Genomic DNA, 16,315 nt, shown 5'->3' on the forward strand with positions numbered 1-16,315 from the left:
CCAGCAGGAGATCATCTTTAGTGGAGACAGGTCAGCTGTGCAGAGACGTCCCCAACTGATGCACAGATGAGTGGTCCACCCTGGATCCCGACTTTGGACAGCTAGCGCATCATCTGTGGTCACTGAATCTCTGCCCCCCCACACCCCCCTCCACGGGAAACACCTTAATCCGATCGTGTTCGGCTTTTGAAAAGTCGGATTTACACACCGGGATTTTGCGATTGGATACCAGATCTCTTGACCGCCAGTGCCATGCGCCAGTCTCAACTGGCGGGGTACTACCCGAAATCAGATACCCTTCAATAAAAACAACAACAACTGTAATAAAGAGGAGAATGTGTATTTGCTTTACAAATTAAAAGAACAGAACATTTCGAAATGAATCAATGGTTGAAACAAAGAAACCCGATTTGTTTAAGAAAATGTAAAATGGCGTTTCATTCGGACTCCCGAATGAAATACGACTGAGATGATAGAGAATGAAGCAGGTACCGGTATATTAAAGGCGAATATTAAATCGTACACAAACCTCTTCACGCTGCATTTGTGCACGCCAATTCATTAACTTTCCGCACAACTGGCAAGATAGTCCAGAATAGTGTTGTTCCGATACTTTTCGGTATTTTTCGATACTTTTCTAAATAAAGGGCACCACAAAAAATTGCATTATTGGCTTTATTTTTAAAAAAAAAATCTTAGGGTACATTAAACATATGTTTATTATTGCAATTTTGTCCTTCAATAAAATAGTTAACATACTAGACAACTTGTCTTTTGGTAGTAAGTGAGCAATTTGCATGCATGTTATAGAATTTTACATTGCATGTTCAATGATAAAATTAGTGAATTATTTACAAAAAAAATGTGTGGTACATTACATGGGACATGTAAGTGTCAGAAAAGACAGACAAAAGAGGTTGGTTGATGAGAATAAATGTAAAGGTAAATATATCTGCACCCAATTGCAGAAATGTAGTCTTGATTTTCAAAATGTTCTTCAGTGGTTTGCGTAGCAGCACTTTGTGCTGATATAAATGTTCCTCTTTTTTTCTAAATGTTGTTCTTTTTTCCCTCAAAGGATGCTCACATCCCTAAATAGAGGTGTTTGTGAAATCTGATGTTTTTTTGCTGCTAAATTATCCACAACATTAGCGCCACATTAAACATTGACGCTACTGGTCCAACGTTTCTGGAAAAAAACCCAACCTAAAACCTTCTCCAGCTGTTTAGTGACGTTCACTATTCCTGTTTAAATAACTTTTACTGCAAATGAATATTGGCTCCAATTAACGGTCATCGGCCTCCTTGACTACCAATGATCGATGAAGAACCCTGGAAAAAACATATCGGCCGCTCTCTGATTTAAATGGGAGTGTTTACCCGTGTCTATACCTTTTATGTTTCTGAATATTTTGTGCAGCCTTGATAAAAATGCTCAACAGCCTTTGTGTTTGTTTCGAACATAGCAAAAATCACTATTGATTACACTATTAGATGAATTTAGTTTAAAAACTAGGGCTGTGAATCTTTGGGCACCACACGATTAGAATTGATTTTTGAGGGGAACGATACGCTTCAGAACGATTTTCGATTCAAAATGAATACTTTTTTGAATAACATTGGGTGCCCGTTCTATGATTAACCATATTCCTCCATAAAATAGATAACAGCTCTAATAAATGTATATATTAAGTAAAAGAAAACTGGTTTTGTTTAATAAAATACTACCCAAACATGTAATAAAGTGAAATACAAATAAGGCAACAAGTAAAGTATCCCACATTTCTCTTTTCTAAAGTAAATCTGACATATTAAAAAAAAAAAAAAAGTGCAACTTGCTAAATCATATTTGCATCATACATCAATATAGGGGTGTAACAGTCCACAAAATTTTTGGTTCGGTTCATTTTCGGTACAGTAAGAAAACAACAAAATATACATTTTTGGGTTATTTATTTACCAAATTTGCAAAATCTTCCACCAAAAATATTTTTCTTAGTGGAATATTTGATGTGAAGTAATCGGAACCTTGGATAGGTCAATAATTCATAATAACATTGATTTTGATTCAATATTATGTTTTGAGCAATGACAGTTTGAAAGGGAAAAAAACAGCTTTGTTTTATTAGTCAACATTGCAACTTTTTCTAAATTACATTTAACCTTCGAGTTTTTTTATTTCACTTTTGTTTTTTTTTGTTTATTTTAATAGTATTTTTAGAATGTGCCGTGGGCCTTTAAAACATTAGCTGTGGGCCGCAAATGGCACACTTTTGACACCCCTGCTATAGATAATAAAAAATTAAATCTGATAAATCTATGGATAAAAAGCAGAGCCTGGCGACGCATGCGCGTTTATCATAACTCTCTCACTCTCTCTGTCTCTGCCCCTCCCTCATAAATGCTGCTGCACGCACAATTTGTTTTGTTTTTAACCCCTTCTTAACCCTGAACGTACATTGAAGATACACGCAACCCTCTCTCAAAATGCCGGACATTTGAGGCATTTAAGAAACTCCGCCCTGACAGCTCCGCAAAAGAGGACATGTCCGGTGAAAAGAGGACGTATGGTCAGTCTATCGTAGCCCGTTAGCTGCTAGCATGCCGTGTGTTGTGCCTCGGTGTGCATTGTTTACAAAACGTGCGTTACGCTACTTAATATGTCCGTGTGGAAACTCGTTCGGTACACCTCCGAACTGAACCGGAACCCCGGTACCGAAACGGTTCAATACAAATACACGTACTGCAGATCTGGGCATTCTGCGGCCCGCGGGCCGCATCGGCCCTTTGTGCGTCCTTGTCCGGCCCGCGTGAGGCCAATTATAAATTACAAAATAAATTTAAAAAAGTATCTATGTCAAGTGTGCAATACAACAGTGCTGCTTTTGTTTTGAAAAGCGTTATTTGTATTACTTCCGTGTGGACGTGTGCGTGATTGTGAGTGAATGTGAACAGCTGCAATCGCAAATTACAAAATAAAAAACATCTATGTCGTGCGCGCAATACAACTGTGCTGCTTTTATTTTGAAAAGTATTATTTATGGGCGTGTGTCCGTGTGTAACCTGCGAGTGAAGGTGCACATGCATCGACAAGTGATGCACGGTTTACACCCGAGACGCCAAAAAGAGAAAAGTTGATGAAGAATGGCGTGTTTCCAACAAGACATGGACTGCCAAGCAACGTTCCCTCTAAGGTGCGTGCCTGCGCAATTGCGCACTGCTCAAGCGTCCGCTGCGCGCAGCAATTATGCCGCGCACCAAATCAAATCCCATCTGAATTCTAAACAAAATAAACATATTTATTCTATGTAATTTTGCAATGCAACTTTGAGTGACAGTGACAACCAGCGGCCCTAACGGTGTTCGTCAACACCGTTCAATTGAACACCGTTCAATTATTGTAACGTCTATCGAGATGCTTCGAGGACAGGAATTATATCGATCACTTTATTGAGCAAAACTGTTTATATTCGGACATAACCACATCAAAAACATGAGTAAAACAATTCTATCTCGAAAAACTAGTCATTTTCTGCCGTACAAACCAGGCCAAAACCAACTTGTCATCTGTCACCAACACGCATAGCACTAAACCACTGGTGCGTTTATGGCCACACAAAAAGTCGGACAACTCAAACACCACACAAAGTTACACTATGACTCCTCAGTCATACGTGTGCTTATTTTACTGTCATTTATTATTAATGTTAATTTATTTATATTAGTCATTGAATGCTGTTACACACACTATGTTGAAGTATTACTATTATTATTAATTATTATTATTATTATTATTATTATTTATCTTACGGTATATATCAAAAACAATATTGAGCAAAATTTAATTGAAATATTGTCGATGTGGCCCTCCAGCAGTGCTCGGGTTGCTCATGCGGCCCCCGGTAAAAATTAATTGCCCACCCCTGACGTACCGTTACACCCCTACCTCAATGCATGGAGTTTATTAGCAAGGTTGAGGTAACTAACCATGTAAAATGAATATGTCATTGTTCCATATACAGTGTTTGTCCTTACTTAGGCTTCATAAAATCAAAAAAGACTTATTACTCGTCAACATAGCTTTTTTACTCTTATGTTCTATTTGAGCTCCATTACTACTTTTAATAAGGCGCATATATGAGTAGTTACTGCATTTATGATTTATACCATTATCCAACTACAACACCCTTCAAGGTGTTTTGTATGCATACCAAACAGTGTTTTCTTCACATTCCATGGAAAATAAGCACATACGTCGGAGGTTGCTGAGGTTAAATGCATTGCAGCTAATCAGTCATTATTGGTCCACCCCTGATAACACAATTTACATCTTACTCTTTCTTTACATATTTCTTTAACTTGACAGATGCTCCTGCTGAAACAGAATACAATTATATGTAATGCACTGTTTGAATCTGTGTTAACATTTCCCTCACTTTTTTCCTTTCAAAACAACTTGGTTTAGTATTCTTCTAGCGCCGTTTGCTTTGTACATAAATAATATCAAAACATGAGTTTCGGTTGCTCAAGAGTAGACTTTGAAGGGATCACGTTATGATATTAAATCTACATTTCAAACCTTTCATTGTGGTCAACGTGACCTGCGGGGGCGACGTTTTGGTCAAAATTGAGCGTAAAATTTACTTTAGCAGACCCATCTTCAGGCCCCTTTCTTAATGTTTGAGTTTTGAGTTTATTTGGAACATGCATGCATACAACATGATACATCACAGTTTCCAGTTTCTCTTTTCAACATGTTCGAAAAGGAGTAGGAAGAAGCAGAGCTTATTTAATCCTACCCCTTTTCTTTTACATAACAGTTGCTAAAACTTTTGTTCACTTCCTGTTCTCAATTTATTCACAATACACTCCATAAGTAATCACAATAAAAATAAATAAATAATACTCGGTGAAGTAAGTTACATTTCATATGGTGAGATAAGTAAGATTATTTTGAAAATGAACGGATGGATGGATGAAATAAATTCAGAATGTTTGTCATGGTTCTTCTCCTTAGTACTTTGTAAACACTTTAAGTTTGAAGAGTTTCTTGAAGTGGATCATATTAGTACTTTGTTTGATTGCTTTGCTTAATCCATTCCATCATTTAATTCCACATACTGAAGGTCTTAAGTGTTGTACGTGCATACAAATGTTTTAAATTACATTTTTCTCTAAGGTTATATTTCTCCTTTTTTTTTTAGAATAATTGTTGTATATTCTTGGGTAGCAGGTTCTAGTTTATTTTGTGTATAATTTTAGCTGTGTCGTGGAATTTCAGTATTTTTGATTCAATAAATAAAGGGTTTGTATGTTCTCTATATCCAACATTATGTATTATTCTAACTGATCTTTTTTGTAACAGCGTTAATGAATGAAGTGTACTTTTGTAGTTATTTCCCCATATTTCTGCACAATAACTCTAATATGGTAACACTAGTGAGCAGTAGAGAATATGAAGTGATTTTTGGTCTAGAACATGTTTTGCTTTATTCATTATTGACGTGTTTCTTGCTACTTTATGTTGTATATTTTTTACATGAGATTTCCAGTCCAATCTATCATCAGTAATTACAGTGTTTCCCACACATTCATTTATTTGTGGCGGCCCGCCACGAAAGAATTACGTCCGCCACAAATAAAAATAAATAAATAAAAATGATCTATTTATTTATTTTTTATTTTTTTTTGGCCTGTCCAGCTTCTCAGGCAAATCATATAGTTGATGTAGATGCCCATATAGGCTGTTCAGATTTAATGTACAAAAGAGAAGTGTAGGATACTTCTCTTGTTGCCTTATTTGTATTTGACCACTACTGTTTTCTGTTACTGACTGTGGCAGGACACCTCTGCCTCTGTTTCACTTTATGTTGCTGGTAAATAATATGGTTGTAGTAGTAGGCTAAAGTTAAATTATTTAGTATGCACTAATTAAAGGGGCAGAGCTTTAAGAGACATTTTAGCTTTTATATTTTATAAGATATATTTTTTGTAAGAACCACAATTAATAAATATATTTCAGTGAATAACTTATTGTTCAAATCTGTATATAAATATGTACATAAAGTGTTGTAATTATATTGTAAAATGGATGGATGGATGGACGTTTAAAACAAAACTGCTATTATTAATTAGTAAGTATACATTTTTTGAGCCTTTTTAGAGAAAATCATATCATTGTAGTAAATTATGCAAATTACTCGATGATGTCATGGTGACCACGCCCATAGCCACGCCCCCACCGCCACAGGTATCTTGGCAGTTTATGGGAAACACTGAATTATACCAAGAAATTTGGTTTTATTTACTCTTTCAATTTCTATTCCGTCTATTTGTATTTGTGTTTGACTTTCTCTTCTACTGTTACCAAATAGCAATATTTTAGTTTGTAAAGTAAGCCGGTTTGGAGGCTGTCAATAACTATCGCAATAAAATGAAACAATAGAATTCAGATTTTCTGTATAAAAAAATTAAATCCCGTTTTTGTACCTTTATATAGCGTGTGTACTTTTTGTGTCATAAATACAATTGACTAAAATGCAAAAATACTTCTTTGGACCGTTTTCACCAGTATTTTAGGTCAAAGCATAATCATTTTGTGAGTGTATCAATAAGTGATTTAAGTACATTGTGTAAGATCATTTTATTGAAATCTTTATTTCTGTTATTGCAAAGGGGAAAAGTGTGCTGTTGTTCTAAGCTTGACGAGTAGGGAGCCGACTCGAGCTCAAGTTTCAACCGCGGTCCTGTTTGTACATTGATCTTACATCGATGATGTCGTTCACAACAACACAAGCAAATGAGATGTGTTGTGGGTGTATGCATTGTTTTAGATAGCTAAAGCTTCCTAGTTTAGTCGCTGTTTCAAGTGGCCGTCTCGACATTGTTTAGTTCAGGATGTGTTTCGGAGATGAATGAGTGTTCCCAGACACATCCCATACAGGCACAAGGCATTGATACAACGTTGATCATTCATACATGTCTTTTAAAACTGACTGTGAAACAACGTTGCAAAATAGTTGTATTTGTAAATTGAGACAACGTTGGATCCACGTTCAATCAATCAATCAATGTTTACTTATATAGCCCTAAATCACGAGTGTCTCAAAGGGCTGCACAAGCCACAACGACATCCTCGGCTCAGATCACACATCAGGGCAATGAAAAACTCAACCCAATGGGACAATGAGAAACCTTGGAGGTCTATCGGTTGATATCGGAATCGGTAATTGAGAGTTGGACAATATCGGAATATCGTATATCGGCAAAAAAGCCATTATCGGACATCTGTAATTATGATAGTTTTATGATCGTGAGAATCTGAAATCGAGATCAAAATTTGGTTAAATGTCCGGGCTTAGTTTTGGGTAAATCCTTCCATATATCGCCCTCGGACCAAGGCGGTTCTCCTTCTGCTGTTATTGGTTAATCCGACCAATAACCGCATTTTAGATTGTGCATCTCAGTGTGGACATAGTTTTGTTTGGACTATGAACACGCTATGAACAGTAAAAACTTGTGCACGCCTCAGCCAGAAAACTTCTACTAATTACGGAGAGATCCTAATGTAACAAGTTGGCATATGTCAAAATGTCAAAATTGGTTTATACACTACCGTTCAAAAGTTTGGGGTCACCCAAACAATTTTGTGGAATAGCCTTCATTTCTAAGAACAAGAATAGACTGTCGAGTTTCAGATGAAAGTTCTCTTTTTCTGGCCATTTTGAGCGTTTAATTGACCCCACAAATGTGATGCTCCAGAAACTCAATCTGCTCAAAGGAAGGTCAGTTTTGTAGCTTCTTTAACGGGCTAAACTGTTTTCAGATGTGTGAACATGATTGCACAAGGGTTTTCTAATCATCAATTAGCCTTCTGAGCCAATGAGCAAACACATTGTACCATTAGAACACTGGAGTGATAGTTGCTGGAAATGGGCCTCTATACACCTATGTAGATATTGCACCAAAAACCAGACATTTGCAGCTAGAATAGTCATTTACCACATTAGCAATGTATAGAGTGTATTTCTTTAAAGTTAAGACTAGTTTAAAGTTATCTTCATTGAAAAGTGCAGTGCTTTTCCTTCAAAAATAAGGACATTTCAATGTGACCCCAAACTTTTGAACGGTAGTGTATCTCCTCAACGCCTCCATGGTTTGAACATTAAGAGGTACCAACAGGCACAAAATGACCCCTTTTTACTTTCCATTTGTTTGTGTTGTCCTGAATCTGCTCAGTAAAATGATCCATTCCATTTGCAGAGTCCCTCCACTATCGGAGAAGAGAAGGCGTACAATCCTTTCCTGCGCAGCCACATTGCAGAGCTCCATCTGGCGCTAGGCCTCCGGCAACTGGAGGAGGAGGACTGGAATCAGTTCCGGGCTCGGGTGCTGGAGGAGCTACGCAAAAACAAAGATCGGTTCAACAGACGATAAGAAGAGCTGATGCCAGACCATGGAACCGCCATGTGAGCTCAGCTATCTTGGTTGCTACTGTAACAGTAGATTGTTTGAAGAGTTTCTTAGGGGTTTATGTTCTGGTACCCACACCGTAAAAACGGAAAAAACACAAATAATTGCTGCACTCATCACTAATTTTGCCCTTTTTGTAAAATGTGTGGTTCATTAGGTACTCGCTACTAATAAATATTGAAAGGTAAGATGCAATCTGAGTGAGGCTACCATGGCAACCATGCATCCGTCTCCTGTTGCCTGGCATTCACCTGGTTGTCCCAGCTGTGTGAAGAGGCGTGTCTCCAAGCTGCGTCTAGTTCCAGTAAGGATTTACAATCATATGTTCAGTTTTTGCGGCCGAATTGTAAGAAAATGGACTTTACGTCACATTGTTAGGTACATGTATGCTGTGTTATTATAAAGCTGTACATTTTTTGTGGTTCATCATCACATATGGAAAAAAAAAATACACATTTTCGAAAAGAAAAAGCACAAATGAGCAGAATTTTCTTATGCGGAATTGCAAATAAGCGGGAATCCACTGTACATCTGTTGTTTACATTTACATGACATGTTTTTTCCCATCAGTGACTATTAGGGGTGTGAATCTTTGGGCACCTAACGATTCGATTCAGAATCGATTATCGATTCAAACCGATTCTCGCAATTCATTATTGAATATAATGAAAATTTTTCAAAACCGGTTAGAAAAGCTCATTCTGGTTGTTAGAGATGGCCTTATAACGTCATTAAAAATGTTTTTTTTTTTTTTTTTGTTAATACTTGTATATGTGTGAATGTATGTACAGTATGTATATGTGTATGTATGTATGTGTATGTATGTATACATGTAAGAATATGTATATATACGCATTAATGTATGTGTACTGTATATGTGTGTATATGTACACGTGCATATATATATATATATATATTTGTAAGTATGTATGTATATGTATGTATACATGTAAGTATATGTATGTGTATATATGTATATATATATACACATTAATGTATGTGTATATGTACACGTGTATATATATGTCTGTATCTGCATATATATGTATTTGTGTATGTGTGCGTATATGTATATATATATATAATATATATATATACAGTATATATATACACAATGTATGTGTGTGTATGTATATATATATATATATATATATATATATATATATATATATATATATATACACGCACAGTATATATACACAGTATATATATGTATACACATACAGTATATATATATATATGTGTATACACATACAGTATATATATTTGTGTGTGTGTGTGTATTTTGTTTTACCACAAGAAAATTATATCTAGTTTTTGTCGTTGATTTTTGAAAATAATGAATTGATTTAGAATCGGGATGTATAAGAATCGTAATTCGGATGTCAACTGATTTTTTTGGGGCACCCCCTGTAAGTCTCAATGCTGTCATTTTATAATAACAGCAATTCATTGTCACGTTTACATTCTGATCACTTTAACTCCAAACACAGCATTTTGTTTCTGCTCCTTAATTGCACATTCATTATTGCTGATTTGCACATAGCAGGTACAGCCACATGTCCTTGTGTCCCATGGAAAATGTAAATACGGAGTATTTACGTCTCTGCCATTGTTCGTAATAAAACTGCGAACTCGGTTTAAATGCCTCTGTTGCACTGCATACGGTACAGTTCTGCTGACATGTCACTCTTTTCACATCGACTTTAGTACAACCTACTGAATATTCACATCTTAGATTGAATCAACTACATGTTGTATGTTTATGTTCATTGTACTCAACATTTACACGATAGTAAAGCCACTTTTTTTCCATGTTAGATTTATGCGGCTGCATTAATTTAATCAGAACTATGGCTTCCTGTTTTATAGCCAGCAAATTCGATAGTTTACTTATGAAGCAATCATAAATTCGCCCCATTCAAGTATTGAATGGGGCGTAAAAAGACGAGAGTACTATTAGTATGGTAATTTTTTTCAGCCTGTAGATACTTGATTGCAAGCTATTAAGTTTGTTTTAAAATGAGCTGGGAATTATTTGCACTAATTAAGAAGGAATTTGTTGGCTTTCTCTCTTGAATGACAAGCATGCGACTGACGGTGGCACTCAACCTATTCTCTCGAAAGGGTACTTTTATAAAACGCTTAAAACATTTTGTGTAAATGTATCTCGATGTAGTATGTATCTGTTAGTTGTATGTAATGTGAGACAATTGTGTCGGGGTGCCAGTGTTTACTAGGAACTAAAGTTGTCCCGATACCGATATTTTGGTACCGAAAATGTGTTTCAATACTTTTCAATAATAAAGGGGGACAGCAAAAAAATGTAATTGTCAAAATTTTAACAGAAAATCTTACGATAGATGAAACATTTGCTTCTTATTGCGATCAAAAACAATTATGTTAGATAAGATAGTGAACATACGAGACAACTTGTCTTTTAGTAGTAAGCAAACAAAAGCTAATTTAGTCTGGATAGGATAGGTTCTTTATTGTCATTGCACAAGTACAACAAAACTATGTTTTCAGCACAAACCCGTTCAAGATTAGACAAACAGTGTACAGGGTTACAGAACAGGAACGCTGATGGGTCGCCAAAGGCGCCCCGTAAAAGATAAGAAAAAGGTAAAACGCTGGGGAAGAAGATGAGTAAAAAAATACAATCTAGACTGGGCTCCTAAGGGGGCCTAGTCTGGAGTGGGAAAAAACCTCCATGCCATGCACACATAAGCACGTTACATTTAATCACGACAACTCGCAACAGAGGGGCGGGGAGTTGGGACCCTGGAGGTCGACTGCTGCTATGAAGCGCTGCCAGCCGTCCATCACCCCGAGGGGAAACAAGCGGGGGTGAAGGCGTGGGGTGGGGGAGGGTGTGTGTGTGTGTGTATGTGCCCATTGTCTTGGGTGTGTTGATGTAATGTCCATAGACTGGGGCCGTTCTGCATGCAAGCAAAAGTGTCTGCTGACATATGCAATAACATATTGTGTCATTTCTCATTCTATTGTCAAAATTATGAGGGACAAGTGGTAGAAAATGGATTATTCATTAGGGATGTCCGATAATGGCTTTTTGCCGATATCCGATATGCCGATATTGTCCAACTCTTTAATTACCGATACCGATATCAACCGATACCGATATCAACCGATATATACAGTCGTGGAATTAACACATTATTATGCCTAATTTGGACAACCAGGCATGGTGAAGATAAGGTACTTTTTAAAAAAAATGAATCAAATAAAATAAGATAAATAAATTAAAAACATTTTCTTGAATAAAAAATAAAGTAAAACAATATAAAAACAGTTACATAGAAACTAGTAATTAATGAAAATTTGTAAAATGAACTGTTAAAGGTTAGTACTATTAGTGGACCAGCAGCACGCACAATCATGTGTGCTTACGGACTGTATCCCTTGCAGACTGTATTGATATATATTGATATATAATGTAGGAACTAGGGATGATAAATGCGTTAAAATGTAATATCGGAAATTATCGGTATCGTTTTTTTTTATTATCTGTATCGGTTTTTATTTGTATTTTTATTTTTTTTATTAAATCAACATAAAAAACACAAGATACACTTACAATTAGTGCACCAACCCAAAAAAACTCCCTCCCCCCATTTATTTCTGTTATCAATATTCTGGTTCCTACATTGTATATCAATATATATCAATACAGTCTGCAAGGGATACAGTCCGTAAGCACACATGATTGTGCGTGCTGCTGGTCCACTAATAGTACTAACCTTTAACAGTTAATTTTACTCATTTTCATTAATTACTAGTTTCTATGTAACTGTTTTTATATTGTTTTACTTTCTTTTTTATTCAAGAAAATGTTTTTAATTTAGTTATCTTATTTTATTATTATTTTTAAAAAGTACCTTATCTTCACCATACATGGTTGTCCAAATTAGGCATAATAATGTGTTAATTCCACGACTACATATATCGGTTGATATCGGTATCGGTAATTAAAGAGTTGGACAATATCGGATATCGGCAAAAAGCCATTATCGGACATCCCTAGTAGGAACCAGAATATTAATAACAGAAAGAAACAACCCTTTTGTGTGAATGAGTGTAAATGGGGTGGGTTGGTGCACTAATTGTAAGTGTATCTTGTGTTTTTTATGTGGATTTAATTAAAAAAAACAAAAAAAACGATACTGATAATGAAAAAACCGATACCGATAATTTCCGATATGACATTTTAACGCATTTATCGGCCGATAATATCGGCAGACCGATATTATCGGGCATCTCTATTATTCATCTACTTATTTACTTACTGTTAATATCTGCTTATTTTCTGTTTTAACATGTTCTATCTACACTTCTGTTCAAATGTACATGTCCCTTATTCTTCTGTTGTTTGGGTACTTCACATACGTTTTAGGTGATACTACACATTTGGGTATGGAGCCAATACCAAGTAGTTACAGGATCATACGTTGGTCATATTTAAAGTTCTGTTGGGTCCAGGGATATATTTCCTGAGTTTATTACCAATGAAATAAATGACAAAATATTTTATATTGATAAAAAAATATCGATTTAATCCTTGTACTTGGTATCGTCACAGTCGATATTTGTATAGATTCTCCCATTTGTTTACATTTAGGAGCGCTCGCTTGCTGTTAGCGGTTAGCTATTGTATCCTCCTCCTATTCATGGTGAAGCAATGTTTAGCTATTCCTCGTCCTGCAGGGATGATACTTGTAAGAAACTTACTTTCTCACAATAGAGCAGACCTGGGCAAATTAAGGCCCGGGGGCCACATGCGGCCCGTTGAGCTTTTCAATCTGGCCCGCCGGACATTCCCAAATATTTTTTTAGATCTTTAAGATGGAAAGTGTAGCTGCCATTATGATGTGCAGTCATGTTTTCAAATTACTGTAAGTCTTCAACTATACAAAGTATTTCAATGGTTGGAATCTGCGCTTATGGATGATATACCAGTCACTATGGTAATCTAATTAGTTACTATGGTCATCTAATTAGTTACTGTGGTCATCTAAGTCACAGCAGCTCAGATGAGGCACCAAGCAGTGTGGGCGGGAAGCGTTTCCACAGACGCGGAAGGAGATTTTCACAACAAAGTTCTAAAGCTTAGTGATATATAGAATAGAATAGAAAGTACTTTATTGATACCGGGGGGGAATTCAGCAAATATCAGCTATATCAGATTGTAGGTGGGTTTATTTTGTACCCTCCGCGTTCATATTTCACTGTTTGTTGCGTTTCACTTGATTGTAAAATATGTCGATCGAAATGGGGTTTGACGTTCATATTTTGTCAATATTCTGTGTTTTATCGTTCATAGAAACATTTAAAATTCCATAACGTTTTTAAGGCGGTCTGTCATAACGTTTTTAGCATTCAACCAGACAATATTGTGAGGTTTGATATGAATGTTCCTAAAAATAGATACACTACCGTTCAAAAGTTTGGGGTCACCCAAACAATTTTGTGGAATAGCCTTCATTTCTAAGAACAAGAATAGACTGTCGAGTTTCAGATGAAAGTTCTCTTTTTCTGGCCATTTTGAGCGTTTAATTGACCCCACAAATGTGATGCTCCAGAAACTCAATCTGCTCAAAGGAAGGTCAGTTGTGTAGCTTCTGTAACGAGCTAAACTGTTTTCAGATGTGTGAACGTGATTGCACAAGGGTTTTCTAATCATCAATTAGCCTTCTGGGCCAATGAGCAAACACATTGTACCATTAGAACACTGGAGTGATAGTTGCTGGAAATGGGCCTCTATACACCTATGTAGATATTGCACCAAAAACCAGACATTTGCAGCTAGAATAGTCATTTACCACATTAGCAATGTATAGAGTGTATTTCTTTAAAGTTAAGAATAGATTCATTGAAAAGTACAGTGCTTTTCCTTCAAAAATAAGGACATTTCAATGTGACCCCAAACTTTTGAACGGTAGTGTATACCGGCCCCCAGACACATTTTCTTCTCTAAATGTGGCCCCCGAGTCAAAATAATAGCCCAGGCCTGCAATAGAGGCAACGGTTAGTGATTCAGGAGTGGCTAAAACACTGTCAAGCGACGTTAGCCGCGAGCCAGTTATGTTTCGAAGCACCGCTTCCCAGTTTTTAAGCCAAATTATGTCTTTTGTCTCCACATTTTTTCCGCTTGTAAGTGCTCCGTGTGCGTGTTGACTCATATTACCAGCAATGCCACTACGACGCGTCATTTCCATTGAAAAAATAAATAAAAATGTACTGGTATTTTTCAATGGCAGTATAGTACCCTTTTTTTAATACCGCAGTACTTTGTTAGTACTGGTATACCGTACAACACAATCATTCACCGCATTTCATATTTGTGTTGATGGGGTTTGCAAAGTTTATAGAAAAGAAGAAACCTTGATACATGAAAAGTCTTTAGATTCCAACGTTTCTGCTGTGGAAGTTGAAGCAAAGCAAAGTCTCCCCGGGTGACTGTTGCCTAAAATGTTACTTGTGTTTGTTTGATGATGTTGTGCATCTGATTTGCATGTGTTTCAGTTCGGAATACTACCACATGGGAAGCAGTTTGACTTTAGGTCATGTTTTAATGAGGAAATATTCCAGTAAACTTCTCCTACTGTGTACAAGCTGTTTGTCGTCTTTTTTATTTATTTATTCGTTTTTAGCATTTTAGCCTGTCAGCTGGGTCCCTTTTTTTTTTTCTTTTTTTTTTAAGTCCTCCAACCTCTCTCAACTTAAATAAAAACAGAACACATAGGTGTTTTTTTTTTCTGCTTTCACATCTAAACGTGTCTTATAAAAACAAAAGCAAAAGTCCACAAACAGGAGCAGTAATAGCTTTTATCAGATGAAGAAAACCGCAATATAAAAATCCCTTCTCCCAGAAATGACACTAAAAGAAGAATTACCACAACACGTTTGAGTTTATTTCGAACATGCAAGCATACAACATGATACATCACAATTTCCAGTTTCTCTTTTCAACATGTTCGAAAAGGAGTAGGAAGAAGCAGAGCTTATTTAATCCTACTCCTTTTCTTTATATAACAGTTGCAAAACTTTTTGTTCTCTTCCTGTTCACAATTTTTTCCCAATAAACTCCATAAGTAATCACAATAAAAATAAATAAATACATAATAGTAAGAATTTAATAATAATAATTGGTGAAGTAAGTCATATTTCATATGATGAGATAAGTAAGATTACTTTAAGAATGAATGAATGGATGGATGAAATAAATTGAGAATGTTTGTCATGGTTCTTCTTCTTTGTACTTTGTAAACACTTTAAGTTTGAAGAGTTTCTTGAAGTGGATCATATTAGTACATTGTTTGATTGCTTTGCTTAATCCATTCCATAATTTAATTCCACATACTGATATACTGAAGGTCTTAAGTGTTGTACGTGCAAACAAATGTTTTAAATTACGTTTTTCTCTAAGATTATATGTCTCCTATTTTTTTGAGAAGAATTGTTGTATATTCTTGGGTAGCAGGTTATAGTTTGCTTTGTGCATAATTTTAGCTGTTTGCAAATTCACTATGTCGTGGAATTTCAGTATTTTTGATTCAATAAATAAAGGGTTTGTATGTTCTCTATATCCAACATTATGTATTATTCTAACTGATCTTTTTTGTAACACCGTTAATGAATGAAGTGTACTTTTGTAATTATTTCCCCATATTTCTACACAGTAGCTCAGATATGGTAACACTAGTGAGCAGTTGAGAATATGAAGGGATTTTTGGTCTAGAACATGTTTTGCTTTATTCATTATTGACGTGTTTCTTGCTACTTTATGTTGTATATTTTTTACGCGGTTTTAATGTGATATGCC

At 35.8% G+C, this 16,315-nt stretch overlaps 1 protein-coding gene across 1 annotated transcript in view; it reads left to right on the forward strand.

Moving 5' to 3' along the window:
• The window catches only part of pnkd (PNKD metallo-beta-lactamase domain containing), a 33,604-nt gene extending 24,284 nt beyond the window's left edge, over window positions 1-9,320 (forward strand). Inside the window, exon 9 of the mRNA XM_062067495.1 lies at window positions 8,263-9,320. Within this exon, the coding sequence (XP_061923479.1) occupies window positions 8,263-8,436 (174 nt within the window). The 3' untranslated portion in view covers window positions 8,437-9,320. The remainder of the gene's footprint in view (window positions 1-8,262) is intronic.
• Window positions 9,321-16,315: the final 6,995 nt, after the last annotated feature.

This window comes from Entelurus aequoreus, linkage group LG13, assembly GCF_033978785.1.
Source record: "Entelurus aequoreus isolate RoL-2023_Sb linkage group LG13, RoL_Eaeq_v1.1, whole genome shotgun sequence".
NCBI lineage: Eukaryota > Metazoa > Chordata > Actinopteri > Syngnathiformes > Syngnathidae > Entelurus > Entelurus aequoreus.